The 17,884-nt window shown below is 40.7% G+C and overlaps 1 protein-coding gene across 4 annotated transcripts in view; it reads left to right on the top strand.

The window, feature by feature from the left end:
* Nucleotides 1-2,490: 2,490 nt before the first annotated feature.
* Nucleotides 2,491-17,884, top strand: part of TPD52L1 (TPD52 like 1) — a 37,509-nt gene continuing 22,115 nt past the window's right edge. For all 4 annotated transcript variants that reach the window (XM_009960850.2, XM_009960849.2, XM_009960848.2 and 1 more), the window contains exons 1-2: nt 2,491-2,601; nt 10,468-10,616. In XM_009960850.2, the coding sequence (XP_009959152.1) occupies nt 2,554-2,601; nt 10,468-10,616 (197 nt within the window). In that variant the 5' untranslated portion in view covers nt 2,491-2,553. The remainder of the gene's footprint in view (nt 2,602-10,467; nt 10,617-17,884) is intronic.

Genomic DNA, 17,884 nt, shown 5'->3' with positions numbered 1-17,884 from the left:
TGGGATTTTATGAATGACCCTTCTTCCCTATTTGGTTTCTCTGATATGTCATACAAGGATAAGCTCATCTAGCATTCTTTCTGTGTGAAATCACTTTAAATCTTCTCTACCAACTGATTGTTTTATTAATCTTGTTTTAAGAGACCCCTAACTGTTTGAAATCTAACTCAGTGGTTATTAGAGCGGAAATAGGGACACCAAAAAAAAAAAACAACTCAGAAGAACAAAGTCTTGGGAACCTTGCGTGCATACTTTATTGAGCAATTCCTTGAAATCGTGGATGCTAAATTCTCTAGGATATAAATGACAGGGGCAGAGTTTTATGTTTACGTTCTCAATAGATGGAAAGAGTTTGAGATCTCTGGCACTGGGTGAGGTTGCAGAGGTTCGTGCAGAAGATTGATATGCACATGCTATCTTGGAATGGAGTGTAATTTCACTTCAGTCTTGAAGTTTGAACTTGACCATTGGGTCTAATTGTTACTCAGTCATGTTTAGTGATTTTGGCCCATGTTAGCTTCCATCTCTGTCTCACCATTGCCCAGCAATTCTGGCCTCTTTACCTAGCCAATCCCAAACTAATGCTGTCCCTTGAGCACAGACCTGCCTTCTTTTTAGCTCAAGTTTCAGTTGCTCCAAGGTCACATCTACCCCAAGACTTTTCTTAAGGGTTTTCAGCTTTAACCTTGTTGCCCCTGAGATTTTTATAGTGTTTCCAAGAGCTGCCCTGTACTGTGCTTCTCCATCCATGCAAAAAGAGACTGCTTTCAAGACCGTGGGGCCTGAGTTTAGCCTGATTCCTATAGCAACACTATTACTTCTCAAACAAATACCAAAGAACAATTGTGTTTAGAGATGGAGGGTGTTAATAAAGGTGATTTGGGAGTATTCCTACTGAATAAATGTACTTTTCTTTTATTGTGGCTTTGGCAATCTAGGTTTTTGTGGCAGGCTGCTTTCTGGGTAATAGCTAAGGTATTGACTACTTCTGTATACTTTCATGTTCGTTAAAAGGTTTTGTGCTTAAGGGTGGTGCTCTGTTCTTGGGTATGGTGCCAGGCAGGGGTTCAGCACCTGTGTTGCTGCTCTTTATCTTCCCACTCAAGGGAGATTGTAATTAACAAGGCTGAGTTCACTGCGTTGTTCTCTGCAGTGAAGTTGATGGTATGGATCAAATCTGTTCTGTTAAATAGGAGGAAATGCAGGTACACTGGGGAGCTCTAGGTGGGAGAAATGACAGAAAGCTAGAGGGAGTTTCTTTCTGCATGAAAATGTAAAGCGCTCAGTTTCAAGTTGTTGAATACTTGCTGCTTGTAAACTCTAATTCCTCCTGCCAAAGCTTAACAAAGTTAAATTCTAATCTCTATGTAATAGAGTATACAGGTCTCTGTGAACCTGGGAAAGAAGTTGTTCTCTTCTGTATTAATCAGTATACAGATGTCAGGAGTCAGCTGAGATGGCTGATAACCCCATTAAGAACTGAAATATAGGGGAAAAGTGCTGTCCCAGATGTAGCCTGGAGGAGAATTTTCTTCCACAACAGAAACAGATCGAGAACTTTAAAGCAAGTTCCAAAGGAGTGAGAATGTTTTCTGTTATCTTATGTTTTACACTGTTTTCCTTGCGGACAATGAAGAATGAGAGGCTATTAATGGCTGGAACCCCAGCAATCATTCTCTCCACTGAATGAGTGGGAGATAGGATATGTTCCGTTTCCTCTGTGTTTATATACCAGGCAGGCCCAGGTCTCCCAAACATTTATGTATGTGCATGTCTTGGTTATCATACATGCTGATCCTGGTCTTGGACATGTAGAAGAAGAAAGTAACTGGAGGTCCAATATAATTGTTCACCCTTTACAGTTTTAGATTGAGCGATCAAGGTATGCTTCTCCTTAATTAAGAAAATTCAAACAGTAGGTATGGTGTTTGCTTCTGCAAACTGTATACATGTGTAAGGTTCTCAAATTGCTGCAATCAGAGGTACTTTTAAGGCAAACTTGGCTCAGTAATATACTTCCTGTACTGCTCAGTGTACTATTGCCACTGTTCCCATCAGTGACTCAATTAACCAGCTTTCTTATTTTGAAGAAAAGCTTTCTTTTTTTTTTTCTTCCACGCCTTCCCCCCCCCCCCCCCCTTTTTTTTTTTTTTTCTTCTGTATTGTTAGAAGCAAGGAAATGCCTTGTTGGGGACTAGTGGGGTCCAAGGTGATTGCTTTCTGGGAATGAGTGGCGCTTTCAGGTATTAAATTGCTTCTGTGCGGACATGACCATCTGATACTTCCAATAGCTTTTCAGAAGCAAAGAGGAGCAGAATCCAAATGACCTTTAGCAGGAGAAGGTTGATTTGGATTTCTTTGTTTTTTGTTGTTTTTTTTCCTTAGTTGGTGAATATTATATCATTCTTAGATTTTAGAGGAGGTCAATATCATAGCTGAAATGATTGATAATGGTTGTCTTGACCTTTTAACTCTTTACTTTAAGGCCTGTTGGAAACCCAGTCTTTGCATGAAGCAGATGAAGATGTGGTCACTGATGTTGATTTCACCAGTATGATTTCTGAAGAAGAAAAAGAAGAGTTAAAGATTGAGCTAGCCAAGGTAACGAATTTGAATTTCTGTGAGTGTTACTGTTTCTGCTTCCTTAATCTGGAAGATATTAGTTGTAGGATGAAGTACACATCATAAAGGTATGCTCTTCCTTTTTAGTAAAATTACTCTAGACTACAATAATGTGAAGCAATTAATTTCCTTAGATACTTTTTGAAGATTAAATGTTTTCTATTTGATGATTGTAGAGAGAGTTAAATATACCTTACCATTTTAGTCAAGATGTGTCTTTATTTATAAAACTTCCTTTATAAAGAATGGAAGGTGGCATTCTCATTAGATCTATGTTATTTTTTTTACAATGGCTGTGACACGTGATGGAAAAGATTCTTTGTGTGGTCCTTAGAGTAAAACCTGCTGCTGGTGGTTGTGGGAGAGACTAATGACGATGACTACAGTAATTTCACCACATTTTTGGTTTTTCTTTTCTTTGGCACTGATGTGTTTGGAGAGGGTTATACTTTTGCTTTGTATTTGTGGTTTGCTTAATTAAAGAACTTCAGGAGATGTCATGATGCCATGAAGAGCTTTAAAATAATACTTAATAACAAGGAGATGGGAGGAAAAAGGTGTGAACCATGTAGTCTTTTTATTACAAAGGTTGTCTAGATTTGGTCTACAACAGGGAGGTGGATTCAGTTTTAATTGCTGCTGAATACTGCGGAAACAGAAGTGAAATTCCAAAATGGAAAATGAGAGAATGGGAAAAAGTGAGGCTTTACTTGTTTTAAATGTGAGACAAATAACAGAAATTACAGCTGTATGAAGTGGGGGAGTTGTTTTTTTCTTATTTCTGAAATAATGATTTTTTTAAGACAGTGGGTTGGAAACTTCACATAGCAAGAATAAAACAACCCATTTGAATAGTAGGAAACCTAAAATTTGGGACTGTGAGCATATACCCTCAAAGTGTAAACTGCTAGGGAAAAAGTATTTCTTCATAATTGTTCTGTAGTGCTCTGTGAAGCGTTTGCTGCTATTACACAGAGAATGGGCACATCCAGAGGACAGATCTTTTGCAGAGATTGATCCCTGTCTTTCATACAACAGAAATATTTACATTAATATTAAGTTGGAATATTAAATATTCTAAGAAGTAACATTCTTAATGATTCAAGTAATTTACCTTCAGTGCTGATTTAGGTTTTTCTAGTGAAACAAAATCCCAAATAGTAGTTTTTTTGCTTTTAATGTTTTATCAAGCCTCGTGTTTATGAGTTGCTAGTTAGTTTTTACATCTTTGCTGATCCTGTCACATCTGTAAATAATAAGGAAGCTGAAACTTTACATGTTCTGTTCATCATGTAGCAATGAGATAGGAGTTGGGGTGTTCATTGGCTTTCTGCCAGGACCAGAGGCAGTGGCACAGGAGGTTCCCTCTGAACATCAGGAAACACATTTTTACTGTGACTAAGCCCAGAGAGGTTGTGGAGTCAGTCCTTGTAGATAGTCAGAAGCTCTCTAGGCACAGGCCTAGGCAACTGGGTCTGTGTGGCCCTGCTTTAGCAGAGGATTGGACCAGATGATCTCCAGAGGTCCCTTCAAACCTCAGCCGTTCTGTGGTTCTCTTCTCTTTTCTGGTGAAAGGGTCATAAAAGGCAAATGGAAACAAGGAATAAAAAAAAGAACTTCCTGCAGCCATGTGAGAATGATATGCCTCTCTCAAGAGAATTAAATCTGAAGTTTCTGGGCATCCTTCCTGCTTGCTGATTCCTGTGGGAGCAGAGAGTTCTCAGTGGCTCATGGTAGAAATGCTTTAATTCATGTACCAACACACAAGTGAGAGATTGCCTTTCAAATATTATGATCTTGGCTGACCTAGAAATTATTTTCCGAATTGCTCACAGCAGTTTACTGGCATACAGCTTATGCTTAAAAACAAAATAAACCTGATAATTGTGCTAAGAAAGGTTTGGAGAACTTGAATTTGGAGTGAACAAAGTCGAAACTTAAATGAGGCTTATGATTGTTAGAAAAGACTGTAAAAAACCATGTAAGACTGTGACTCCTTCAGAAAGAAACCTCTGTGGGAATTGGCTAATGTTTCCTTTTGAAAAACTGTTAATCTTTACTTTCAAGCCCCCTCTACTCCACCAGTGGTAGCTTTGTTTTCTTCCATGTGCTTATGTGTTAGGTAATACCTGTTTGAGCCTGTAGGAACAAGCACCTTTCCTCTTACTGTTCTGAAAGGTTCAATCTTCCTTAATGCTGCAATCACTTGGTATAATGGGGAGCTGTTGTGAGCACCTGTTGTGCATGTATTTAAACAGAAAAATATGTTCCCTCTCTGTGTTGAGTATCTGCTGTATATATCTCTTGTGGTCTTCTTCCTTCCCTCCCTGACATTAGGAGGGGAACTGGCACTACTGTTTGTGACAGATTTTTTTTTTTTTTTTTTGTATTCTCTTTTCCTATTCCACTGCTAGTAGTCTTTTTGTACTGGAAGCTTTTGAGAGCGTGGACTAACTCTGTTCTTGTATTTGTAGTCTGGCTAACACAGCAGGGCTCTGATTCTAATTGAGCCTTGGAATTTCTACAATGCAAGGAAAATGAGTAACTCTTACAGAAACTTCTAACAGTTATTTGAATTAACAGAAGTCAGTCTGACACTTTGGAATAATAGCAGAAAATTGTAGTCCAAAAACTTTACGTAAGGCCAGAAGCTTGTTAGCAGAGCAGATTTTTATTCCCCCCGCCCCCTTCCTCCCTCTGTGTGAGGAGCATGGTACAATGACTCTTGAGTCATGATGGGGGATGAGGTTTTGAGCTATCTCGCTCACTGCTGTCAGTTGTCCTTCCGTTACACGCATCAAAGCACTGATTTACTCCTTGCTGTCTTCTACCTCCCATACCTTCACAAAAGCAGCCATCTGGTTTGATCTACAACCTTTCTAGCTGATGCACAGGTTCTAAGTTCAGCTCTGTGTGTTACTGCATATTTATTCCCAGTTTGTTGAAAGATATGAGTACCTTTTTCTGCAAATTTATGGCTAATTTTATTTATGAGTATCCCTGATGTCTCTGGGTACTGTTCACCCAAGGAAGAACTACAAATCAACAGGTACTCAGCCTGGAGGTGTAAAATTTGAGCTATATGATTTGGTGGAGAGGTGGAGTGCCTGCTATTTTTTGTGCTGTGTTACTCTGTTCACAGTTACAACTACTTTCTTTAAAAGGCTACCATAGTAAGGTGCTCTCATTTCCTTACAAATATTTTATGCATTTTATTATACGTAATATAATGATCAGCACTTTTGAAAAGTGGTAACAATTCCATAACAATCACTAGTTTACTAAATACAATAGCTAATCAGAATTTAAGAGTCCCATGCATTGGCTTTATTGAGAGAAAGTTTTACTGGGTGTTTGCTGTAACTTTCTTTGTATCTTCTGACATAAAAAGGATTATGTGAAAGAATGGTATAGAGAAGATGCAGTCTTGTATTTGTGAGGAAGAAAAGAATCTTTTCCTTCATTTCATGGGCTTTCAAGAAAAAACAAAGTGAACTACTTTGTTATGAAGTACACCCCCCCCCCCCCATTGCTCTTCTACTAGTGATATAGCTGGTCCTTCCTTATTACTGTTTTTGTCTGTTTTCCATGTGTTTTCCAGATTTTTTTACAGGATGTAGCTATGCAGAGAGTTGATGTTCAGTTCTAGCACAGGCAGGTGGATGCATGCTGTGGTCTGGCTGCCATGGTGGTACCTGTGCTGGTGAAGTGTGTGAGCCTGCCCTGAGACACCAGGGTATTGTCAAGCCGTGGTTGCATGATGTGAGAGGTTTTCTGGCAGTGCTGTTTCAAACTTTCTACCGCTACTATTTTCACCTACGTGCCTCCTCGCTGGTTTTGTCAGCATGACTAGTAGCTGCTGGGCAGGGGTGAATTGTGGTGGTGCAACTGAAGATGGATGTACCAGCTCACAGGGGCCAGTGGGAGTCGCCTGGGACAGCACTGGCTCCAAGACCTCCCTGTCAGGGGACTGTGGCCTCAGTTTCTCTGCTGGCTTTGCTGTACTTGCCAGCTCCTTCTCAAGTTTTTGTCAGCATATTACCACACTGCTGGTGTTGGTTGCATAGCTCGCTTTTTATTTCTTTATTTCCTGGCAAAGTCTGTCTCTCGGGTAGCTCCCACTCCTTAAACAGCCATGTCTGCCTTCCTTTCAGTAGTGATGTATGTCTGTGGTACGTATCACAGTGCATGTCCTCAATGGGTGTACTGCATGTGCTGCTTTAACTGATCACTGCTTCCTCTCCTCTCCGTCTCCAGCCGTTTGTTCTTACCCTGATTGCTGTACCCGCACAGGTACTTGCACACATCTCTGCACTGGATCTAGGAATTGATCTGGCTTAAAAATAGCCCTTGTTTTTTTCTGTGATGGCTTTTGCCTGGTTCAGCTCCCCCTGGTGAGGAGGGCTGTGCAAACAGCCAGGCCAGGCCACTACACGTTTGGGTGATGCAGCGGTAGGGAAAAAGGGTGCTTAACCTAACTTAGAAGTAAACGTTTATCTATGCCGAATTCTGTTTTCTGTTGGGGCCCCTTAGTATTTTAATAGGTTGCTGCCTTGCTGCTTAAAACGAGCATAATAAACACTCAATTTACTATTCAGCTTACTATTCAATGCATTCATCAGTATTATTCCAACCAGTAGCTGTATCTTCCCACCTCCACATTTTATATAGTACTATGTGTAGCTCAGAATATAGATAATACCAACTGACATATTTTTTTGTTAATAGTAGTTTATCCAAAGTGCTTCATTTTTCTGAATAAGTACTTTCTGGTTTGTTTTTTATGAGCTGTTTTGAGAGTGTCTACTGGAAAAAATGAGAGAAGTTGTCTGTTGGAGAATTACTGGGATGTTTTTTTTTCAGGCATGCCACCATCCTAAAACCATATTCAGCCCTGTAAAACATACAATTTGCCCTAAAATAATCAAAAAAGGCAAAACAAGGGAGAATATTGTTTGTGTGCTGGACTTCACTGTCCTCCTTCCATATCACTAGTCGGTCCCAGATTTCAGAAAGATCTGTCTGTAATTGTGGATTTTTTCCTGGGGTCTCACCTTTGTGTGATTTACATGTTACTCATGTCAGCTAATCATGGGAATCATAATGTCTTAGGTGGTCAGCTCCTCTCCTTGCTTTTACATGTCCTACACAATAACAGAGGAAAGAAAAAACAGCTATTAACTCTGATTCCTAAGCCCACAAAAAGGGACTCTGACTCTGTTGTACTTAGAAAGAAGAGAAATGTGAGGACTAGAACCTTGTATTTCTATTGACTTAAGCCCTAGTTTCATAATCGAGTCTGCGTTTGTAAGAGTAGACTTTTCAAAAATGCCTAAGCAGGTGATGCCTGACTTCCATGGAGTTAGGTATGCTTTTCAAGGTCCTACTGTAAGTCCCTAATCCTTTCTGCCTACTTCACAGTCTTCAGTTGCTGACATCTGAGCTCTTGAGGGAGGCTTTGTGTCTGCCATTATTTTAAAATGATGGAACTTGAGGAGGATTTTGTCAATTCAAAACTGATCTCTAAGGAAAAATAATTTATTGGTTTTAATACAGTCAAAATGTTGTTCATACTTTTGCCATTGAGCACATTGTTAATGCTTGCTTAGGGCTTTACAGCTTTAGGTGACTATTCAACAGAACAGATGGAAAGTAATTTTAATAAAGCCCTTGAATGTTTCCATATCCAGGTACCTAATGATCAGCCTAGCACTAGCCCATATGGAAAGCATTAATGTTTAAGTACATGTAAGCATACTGGTATTGGTTTAAGTTAAGTTCTTTAGCAGTGTTACTCAGGCAGACTTGTGCACTAAAGGATTTGCTGTGGGTGGGAAACAGCTACAGGGAGCTCTGAACTGTTGCCTGAGGAATGCTGACATTAGTGATTTCTTCTTCCTATAAGCATTTATTCAGTTATCCTCTCAGAAGAGAAACTCATGCTGCCTCTTGACAGCGTTTCACTTGCAGGTTAGGGATATAATGATGCATAGAGGACATGGGAAGATTAAAGCGATTTTGGTTGTTAGGTATTCTACCAGCGAAGTGTTGGCATCACAGGCATTGATGAATACTGTTATCTGCTTCACTGAGGTCATGATTTTGCTTTGTGTTCATAGTCTTGCACTTATTTCCTGAGCTGCTTGAATAATATAGATAGCAGGTAGTGACAAAAGAGAAACTGGTCGCTGGGGGATTCCAGGGTGAGACTTTCCCAAGAACAATAAGCTGGCAGCCAGTTTTACAGGGAAGCAGAATGCATGAGTGTGTAAAATAAAAATAATGCTGGTATTGACATCCTAAATATAGCCCCGGAGGTCAGCAACTGATTTAGCTGGTGCTTGCCTCATCACCTGCAGCCTATGGAGTTAAATCACAGGAGACTGTGGTTCCAGGGAACTTAACATATGGTAAGCAGATATATTACCATATGTTATCCTGTTAACATATGGAGGAAGGAACACAGTTTGTAAGGGAATTTCTAAACCTGAAGTGAAAGGCAGCTGCTCTGGTGTCACTTGCCCTTGTTAGCTTCAGTACCTCTGAGTGCTGCTTGTATAATTACTTGGCTTGGGAGGCTTCCGGACGAAGAATGCAAACCCGTGCTCGCAGGAGTGCTGCCCAAGGGGAAGCCTTCTGAGCCGCTGGCACGCTGATTCAGCAGTCCCTCCTCTCAGTCAAGTGTTCTGGTCCTTGTGTTGCTGAAACACTGGCTTGGTTTAAATGTTTCAAATAATGTCCACTGCAGGGAGAATTATATCCCTCTGGGCTGAATGGCATCTTTACAACGGGAATTCGCACAGTTTGGGTCATGACTGGAAGCTCTGAAAAGACTAATCTGTGTCTTCTGAATGCTTCTGTACTTTGGGTAGGACCTGTTCACTCATGTTAACAGTCGTTCTACTATATGTTTTTATGTTACTATTTTGAAATATGCAGCGCCTAAAATATATAGATAAAATTCATGTGATAAGGACGTAACTTTTTCTGATACTCTTAAGTTGTATGTTATCATGCGATTTACTTTCTTGTTTTTAACCTGCTCCTAAGAATTTGCATCTATTTTTTTCATGAGTGTAAGACTGAAAAGCTACAAATCTGAAGTTAAAAGTGTGTGCATTCAAAGAAACATATTTATAGGGCCTACAGGGAAGATGAGCAGCGACTCTTTACCAGGGAGTGTAGCGATAGGATGAGGGGTAACAGTTTTAAACTGAAAGGGGGGAGATTTAGATTAGATATTAGGAAGAAATTCTTCACTGTCAGGGTGGTGAGGCACTGGCACAGGTTGCCCGGAGAGGTTGTGGCTGCCCCTTCCCTGGCAGTGTTCAAGGCCAGGTTGAATGGGGCTTTGAGTGACCTGGTCTAGTGGAAGGTGTCCGTGCCTATGGCAGGGGGCTTGGAACTACGTGATCTTTAAGGTCCCTTCCAACTCAAACCTTCTATGGTTCTGTGAATTATCCAGTCCTCTCTTGTTCTGCCCATTCCCATTTTACTAGTGAATGAAAAGCTGATGTTTGAGACTCCCAATGCCCTAAGGCAGATCTTGGTCAAGTCGCTCAATAGTCACTTCCTTACTGGAGAATTCTCTCCCATCAGACACATGTGTATGATGGTGCGCACAGGTCACACAGTTTGAGACATTAATTTAATGTAGTGTCAGCTCTGTTCTCAATGCGTCTTTGTGATCTCTACAAGCGCTTGAATCTGTGTCTCTCTAGTCACCTACAAAAAATGCAAGTTTATGTTAGATTCATTTAATCTCTTTAACATTGTATGTGTTTATCGTTCTGTGGGAACAGGCTAAAACCCTTCTCCTTTCTATTCCCTCTTTGTTTCTCTCAGCTAGAGGATGAAATTTCAACTTTGCGGCAAGTGCTGGCAGCTAAAGAAAAGCACCTGGTTGAAATTAAACAAAAGCTTGGCATAAGTCTGATGAATGAACTGAAGCAGAACTTCAGCAAAAGCTGGCACGATATGCAGACAACTTCTGCGTGAGTACAGACCTTGTACAAATTCATCCTTGTATGTTGTGTAGCGTGTTTGGGGGTATTGCCTGGATGAGCGCTGCTACGAAATTTAGCTATTGAAATACCTGCCAGGAGGAGTATATAGCACAAACATGTCAAGCTTCTCAGAGCAAGGAGACCTGGAAAAAAACCTTCCACAGCTGCAACATGCTTTGCTGTCATGTCGCACCTTACTCTCGCAAAATCACAGCAACTGAAACTGTTGTGGTCCTGAGAAGGTTATCTTCCTGTCCTGTGACACATTCTTACAGAATCCTTACTGAGGAGAGAAAGAACCTTTTTTCATCTCAATGTATCGTATTTTTCAACTTCAAAGGGGGGCAATGTAAAAATAACAAATTAAAAAATTATCAAAACATTAACAACTATTTAAAAAAATAGTAACATCATCTGAATTATAAATAATTCTAACTGGCAGGATCAGCTGATGCTTGACTCTGTTTAACCCCTGCTTTTGGTTGTCTAAAAGAAACAAAAAAACCCTGTTGGAGTAACTGTGCTGTCTTTGAGGTTATCATAAGTCCTACGTATGCTGAGTTTTTTGTTATTTTCCAGTAGTATTTTCTTAGGCACAGAAGGTTCTGAAGCCTCTCACAACCTTGGTTCACCAGTGTGCAGAATGTGTAACTTTTTCCCAAGAGTTCAATGAAACTCACCCTGTGTAATGTGTAAGCAGCTTTGAGTTCCCAGGGTGAAAGGTAACACATAAATATGAAGAACTCTTACTCCACTGCTGTTGTTGAAATGGTTTTAACTTGAAATTTCTTTTTTTTTTTGAACCAGACCAATTATACTGTGGAATTCTGTAGTCTTAAATCAGTTGCTGCCTTCCAGGAGGGTGCGTTTTAGAAATGCACCAGTTCTTGGATGAGAAAACAGGGGAGGGAGGTTATTTGGGCTGCAGGCTCGCTGCCAGGAATAACTGGTACAAACCTTTTGTCTCACATAAGGAAGGAGTTAAAAATACACAGATGGACATAGTGACAAGACCTATCCTGAATCTGCCACAAAAAAATCTTCAAGTCCAGGATAGGTAGTATTACTTGTAAACTTCAAATGCTTTTTACTCTGTATCTCTGATGGAGCGTCACTGAGAGGGATGGCAAATAAAACCAGGAATTCCAAAGCTCTGGGAAGACCATAATAATTACTGAGGGGCTGGTCTCAGCTTCACACTGATCTTTATACGTACACATATGAACATACTGCGTTCCTCTAAAACTTTTTGGGCTGAATTAATAGCAGCATTGGTAGAAAGAACCACCCACCTTTCATCAAGTGCTGTCTGAAAAGTTGATTTTTTATTTATTTTTTTTTTCTTTCCAATTGACAACTGAATTTGACACTTAGGGAGAAGCAAGAGTGAGCTGTTCCACAGAAGAGCTGAGCTGGGAGTTGATAGCAAGGCAGGCAGGGCAGTGGCATCATCTATGAAGGAGCAGGCCCACAGCACTTGAATGAAGAGAGAAGAGCAGGTCCAGTGACAGTGAACAGGGTCATGCCAAAGAGTTCAGGTCTCCAGGTGACCCTGTAGTGATGAGCCAGGTCCAAGGTCAAGCCAGGAAGTCAAATCTGTGAGTCAAGATCAGTGAGGTACCTGGCCAGGTACAAGCGCAGCAGTAACCTAACTCAGGCAAGGACCAAGGGCTTAAATGCAGTCTCAGCTTTAGTGTAGCTCCCAAGGGAAGGGGAGATGTGCCTTACAAGGCTTCTTCCAAGTCTTTCTTGCACAGCACTGTCACCACAGTCTTACCCAAGGTTACGCAGTTGTGCAGTGTCAGAGCTGGCCTTGAGCCCAGGTGGCCAAACCCATGGGAGTGGGGGGGAAGAGTTTGCAGTGCCTCTTGGTGCACTCAAGGCCCTGACAGAGCCTTGGAAAAATACATTAAAAATATGGAAAAATGTACATTCTTACATTAATAGAATAATTCTTTGTATTTTAATGAGAGGTCAGATAAGGTATAAACCCCTTAATAGGAAATGTAGTTTCCTGTCTCTAACTTTTGGACAGTTACTCAGCTAGGTCCTTTTTCTCATGACATGTCATTAACAGGGGCACCCATGCTGGCTCGGTGAGCGTGTTTGGCCTGTGGTAGGAGAGGATAGTCTAGAGACACTGAGCTTTAGAAGAGAGGATGGGCACAAGGTACCTGAACTAGAGTTACTGGGAGACACTAGCAAAATTTTGAAACAAAAACTTTTCTTTCTACTTAATATGGTAGCAAATTCCAAGACAGCTTTTCATTTTCCTTTCACAATGCTGACATTTTCCACAAGGATAGAGAGACTTGAGAGACTTTATCAGTATGGTAGCTGCTGCTTTTTATTTGAGATGACTTTCAAAAACAGCAAGCCATTAGGTGATAGGTGTCCACAAGTTGTTCTGTGGAACTGAGCAGCAGGAATCCATCTGTGCCCTTGAAAATCCTGACGTCTATGGTCCAACTGCTGTATAATTCTGTCTGACACTTATGCCAGTACACCAATGCCAGTACAAATCATGGTAACCCGGCATTCTTCAGAATGGATATGTTAAGTAATAGAGGTGATTCATTGTAGCTGCACCAAAATAGCAGTGGGGTAGCATTACTCACCAAGATTCTTTGATTTAGTAAGGATGAAAAGCCTGTTTTAAAAAATAAAAATTCAAAATATTTACATGCCGGCACTTTAGGCGTCGATGTCCTCAGTCATTTTATATTTCAAAAAGACCTGTTTTTAAGAAGGCAAGTTTTGCTTTCACTCAGTCTTACTGGGTTTTGTAGCTGCTGTGCTTTTCTGGAGGTTAAAATCACTTTTGTTTAAAGGGGAAGTTTTCAAAGCCAAAGAGAACAATTAAGCCACAAATTTTTGTCCTCTTATTGTTAATATTCTTTGTAAGCCCTCCATTTAGGGATGCATTCTTAGGGTTAAAGTGGACTTAGAGGCAGAGGGGTGGACTTCTCTCAGAAACAGTTCTGTAAAGTGTGTCACAACCTAACACAGGATGGATGCCACCTGGAGTGACTAAATTTAAACTTGAGATTCTGATTATTTTTAAGCATTTACATTTTAAGTGGTTGGCCACAGGTAGCTGAGGAGCTAGCCTGAGCATGCTTGACATGTACATGTCAGAAATTGTCATTAAAGGATTGCTATGATTAAAAAGAAAAAAAAAAAGTCGTAGTTTTCATACTGAGGAAAGTAGAGCTGGAGGTTGATGGGCTGATGTCCTGTTTCTTTGTCATTAATTCATGCTTTAAGGTGTGCAAAAGCAATTCTAACTACCTCTAGTAAGACACTACATTTGCAACAGTAATGTGCAGCTTTTTTTGTATCAGCTTTTTTAAAATTAGCTTTATTTTTCTCCAAAGAAAAGCTGTAATGCTGTTTGCATTTTTCAGCCTTGTATGAAATACACCTGGAAGTCATTCACTTACGATGACCAGAATCGCAATACATTTTTCAAGTTCTTTGTTCATTTCCTCTGCTGTTCCTCAGTGCACTGACTTTTAGTATAAGCTATGTGTTAGGGAAGGTAAGGGGTTCTACTATACATGCTATCAGTAACTAGAGAGAAAATGATTGCCTCAAGTTTAATTTGCTTTCATGGTGGTAAGGCGTTCACTTGGAATGACTTCCCCCCGCCCCCCATCTTTTTAAAGATCAGGTTTCCAGTGAATAGGGGTGGGTGGATATTCAGATAGCTTCTAGCAATGCAAGTTTTTATTTATATTTTAAACATAGATAATTCATGCTTATTTACATGCCAGAAGCAGGGTAATATTGGCAGATTTCAAGGTTATTTATTTTAGCTTAAGAAATCATTAAAAAAGTATTTACAGGTATATTTACAAAGACCATAATTGAGCTTTTCGAAGTAACATTTTGGTACAAAGGAAAGGTTTTATGTAACCTGAATGCAGTATGTTTACTTAGTTAAAGCTGTTTGATTGGTGGTGCTTCAGTAAAGTTCCCACAGCTCTCTCTAGCCTTCCATACTTCAGATTTTCACTGCTTAGTGCATTAAGGTAAGAAGACAGCTTCTGTAAAGATTGACCTAGTTTTATACAGAATCACAGGGTAGTTGAAGTTGACAGCGATGTCAAGAGACTCTCTAGTCCAACTCCCCCTTTCACAGCAGGGTCAGCTAAAGCAAGGTGCTCAGGGCTGTGTCCATTCAGGTTTTTAGTATCTCCTAGGATGGAGATTCTACGGCCTCTTTGGGTAACTTGTTCCAGTGTTCAGGTACCCCTACTGTGAAAAACCTTTTCCTTCTGTTTAAATATTTCTTGCCTTCAATCTGTGCCCATTCCCTCTTGCGCTTTCACTAGTTACCATTGAGAAGAGTTTGCCTCTATCTTGCCAGTACTCACTTTCATCAGGTTATTTGTACATATTGATGAGATCCTTCCATAAGCCTTCTCTTCTTGATGCTGGCCAGTCCCAGCTTTCTCAGTCTTTCCTCGTGTGAGAGATGCCCTAATCCCTTAGACATCTTTATGGCCCTTTGCTGGACTTGCTCCAGTATGTCCATGTCTGCCTCGTACTGGGGAGCACAGAACAGGACCCAGCACTCCAGATGTGGCCATAACCAGGGCTTAGTAGAGGAAAAGGATCACTCATTTGACCTGTAATTGCTCTTCCTAATGCAGCCCAGGATACTGCTGGCCATCTTTGCTGTGAGGGCACATTGCTGACTCATGTTCAACTTGTTGTCTACCAGGACCCCAGGTCTTTTTCTTCAAGGCTGCTTTCCAGCTGGTTGATCCCCAGCCTCTACTGGTGCATGAGGTTGTTAATCCCAAACTGCAGGACTCTGCATTTGTCTTTGTTCAATTGAGACTTCTGTTGCCCCATTTTTTTGGGACAGTCAAGGTCCCAAGTAATAGTATTCTTCAATGCAGTTGCAGAATTGCATTGCATTATATATGGAGAAGGTTACAAAGGTTAATATATCCTCCTCACCAGTCTCTCACATGAAGCACTGAGGACATAGATCCACAAGATACCTTGGCCTATGCTCAGCTGTGTCTGTCCCTCAGCTTTTAATTTGGTGCTCCTCTCTACTTCTCTGGAAGAAAACAGTAGGACATTATAGTGTTGTCCTCTCAGGGGATATTTTGTTACCACTGAGTTTCTAAGGAGCAGCTGTATCTGTAAAATTGCCCACCAATCACCCTACTGCATCCTCGTAGTTCCCAGAAGCTCCTTTGTCATTCTTTCTTGAAATGTTAGCAGCTGTTAGAAGGCATAGAGGTAGCTTCTTGGTAGATGAAAATGGTTGGTTTTGTTACTAACCCCCCCCCCAAACCAGTATTCCAGATGTTCAGACCGCTGTAAGCAGCAGTTCTACTATGGCTAATAAAGTATTAGAGTAGCTAAAAACTTATTAAAGAAAATCCATTTTCTCCTTGAGGGTTGTAGTAGTGAAATGAAGTGCAACGTCTCAAAGCCCATATACTTAGTGATTCCAGCCAGGGGATTGGGAAGCCTTTGATGTGATGGAAAGTGGACCTGCGCAAGACTGTCATCTGGGTTTGAATCTCACAAAGCAAAGCTATGTTTTCAAAACGGCTTTTCATCGTTTGCCCTCGCAGACAAAGATTAGCACTTATTTTGAAAAGGGAAAATCTCATGATTTAGATGCCAGAATCAAGAGAAATGTAAGTGCCAACTCCGAACAGCGTGTCTCCTAGACAATGCCTGGGGCTTTCTCAGGTGGTGGCTGTCTTTTGAAGCCTTTTTTAGGAAGGTTTCATATTTCTCTGCTATTACATGTAGTACTTACCTGAGATTTAGGACAAGAGCATTCAGCATGGACTTGGCCTTTCCCTCCAAAGATGAAATAAAAATCTCTTTGTTGACTACTGGTTGAAAAGTATGTGAGCAAGCTTAGTTCTGCTGATAGGGAACCTGAGGACAATTGTATGGGTTTCCTCAAATAGTGGGAACTTAACGATTTGTAGTTCAAATTTCTGCCAGGAAAGTAATAGAGAAAAAAGAAGGTAATATTTGCACTGCGTGTGTTTTAGACTTAGAACCTACAGTACTTGCAGTTTTCATTAGTGTAACTTTAAATATATAGTAATGTGTTCCAGGGGTTCAGCATTTTCTCAGGAAGTCAGATATAATTTGTGGACAACCACAGCCCTACTGTGCCTTTTAGGAATTCAGTATGCCGTGTTCCCACACACGTACTTGTTATGAGTGGTAGTAAAAGAAACGTGGGTGTTTCTGTTCATTGCAATGCGTAATCACCTTTTGACATTTTGCCTTCTCGAAATTTGCAAGTAAATGTAGCAGTTGAGTAGGTGAAGAAATTGCATGTTGTCTTTAGCAAGCACATTATCTGTGTGAGCGCCACTGCTACATGGAAATAAAGGGAGCCTCTCACTTCCACTGGTTTTGTGTCCTTTGGGTCAGATCAGGCAATGTTCATTCCCTCCAGATCAATGAATATAGTGTTACTTTCTCAGGGAAGAACCCACTGTAATTATCATTGGGCACCAGAAAATACATACACGTATATTATAATTGCCTGTATGTATGTATACCTAACTGTAAGGAGAGGAGGGGAGGCCTGAGTGTAAACTGGAATCTCTGAAATGACCAGGATTAAAAATATCCAGGAAAGGGAAGGAAAGGGAGAAATGGAAGGAAAAGGAAAAACAGAAATTAAGTGAAAGGAAAGGAGGAGGAAGGAAAGTGAGGAAGAGGAGAAAGGAAGGGGAAGAAAGGAAAAGGGAGGCTGGGGTATGTTTAATCTGCATGATTTTTTTTGATCTAGTCTACAGAACAGAGCCCACAGACAGTATTATTGGCATAGTTTAAGGTGTGATGAACTGTGAAGTTTCAGTCTGGAATGTCTTAAGCTCATCTGTGCGTGAGCCAACATATTGTGGCTTTCCTACCTGGAGATTAACTGTAGCACTACTGCTTGGTTTTCCCCCGTTCTAGGCTACACTGTACAAATAGTGACTTTCACACAATTGTATGCCAAATTTTTCCCAAAGTTTTAAATATTACAGTGCAGGACAGCACAAAATATTTGGCACCTCTCCTGACCCGTGACTCTCTCCAGCCCACTGAACAGTCACCTTCCGTGTGCTGCGCAGATTTCTGGCTGCAGGCAGGTCCCCTGCGACCTGCAGAGGTTCGGTTCCCTCAGCTCTGCCCTTCCTTTCTCTGTGGGAGAGGAGCTACCTGGGGCATACTTCCTTTGACTGATTTAGGCATATGTACCCATCCAA

This window comes from Leptosomus discolor, chromosome 2 (genome assembly GCF_034619465.1).
Source record: "Leptosomus discolor isolate bLepDis1 chromosome 2, bLepDis1.hap2, whole genome shotgun sequence".
NCBI lineage: Eukaryota > Metazoa > Chordata > Aves > Leptosomiformes > Leptosomidae > Leptosomus > Leptosomus discolor.
The sequence above is the reverse complement of the archived record's forward strand: the minus strand, read 5'-3'. Positions and strand labels throughout refer to the sequence as shown.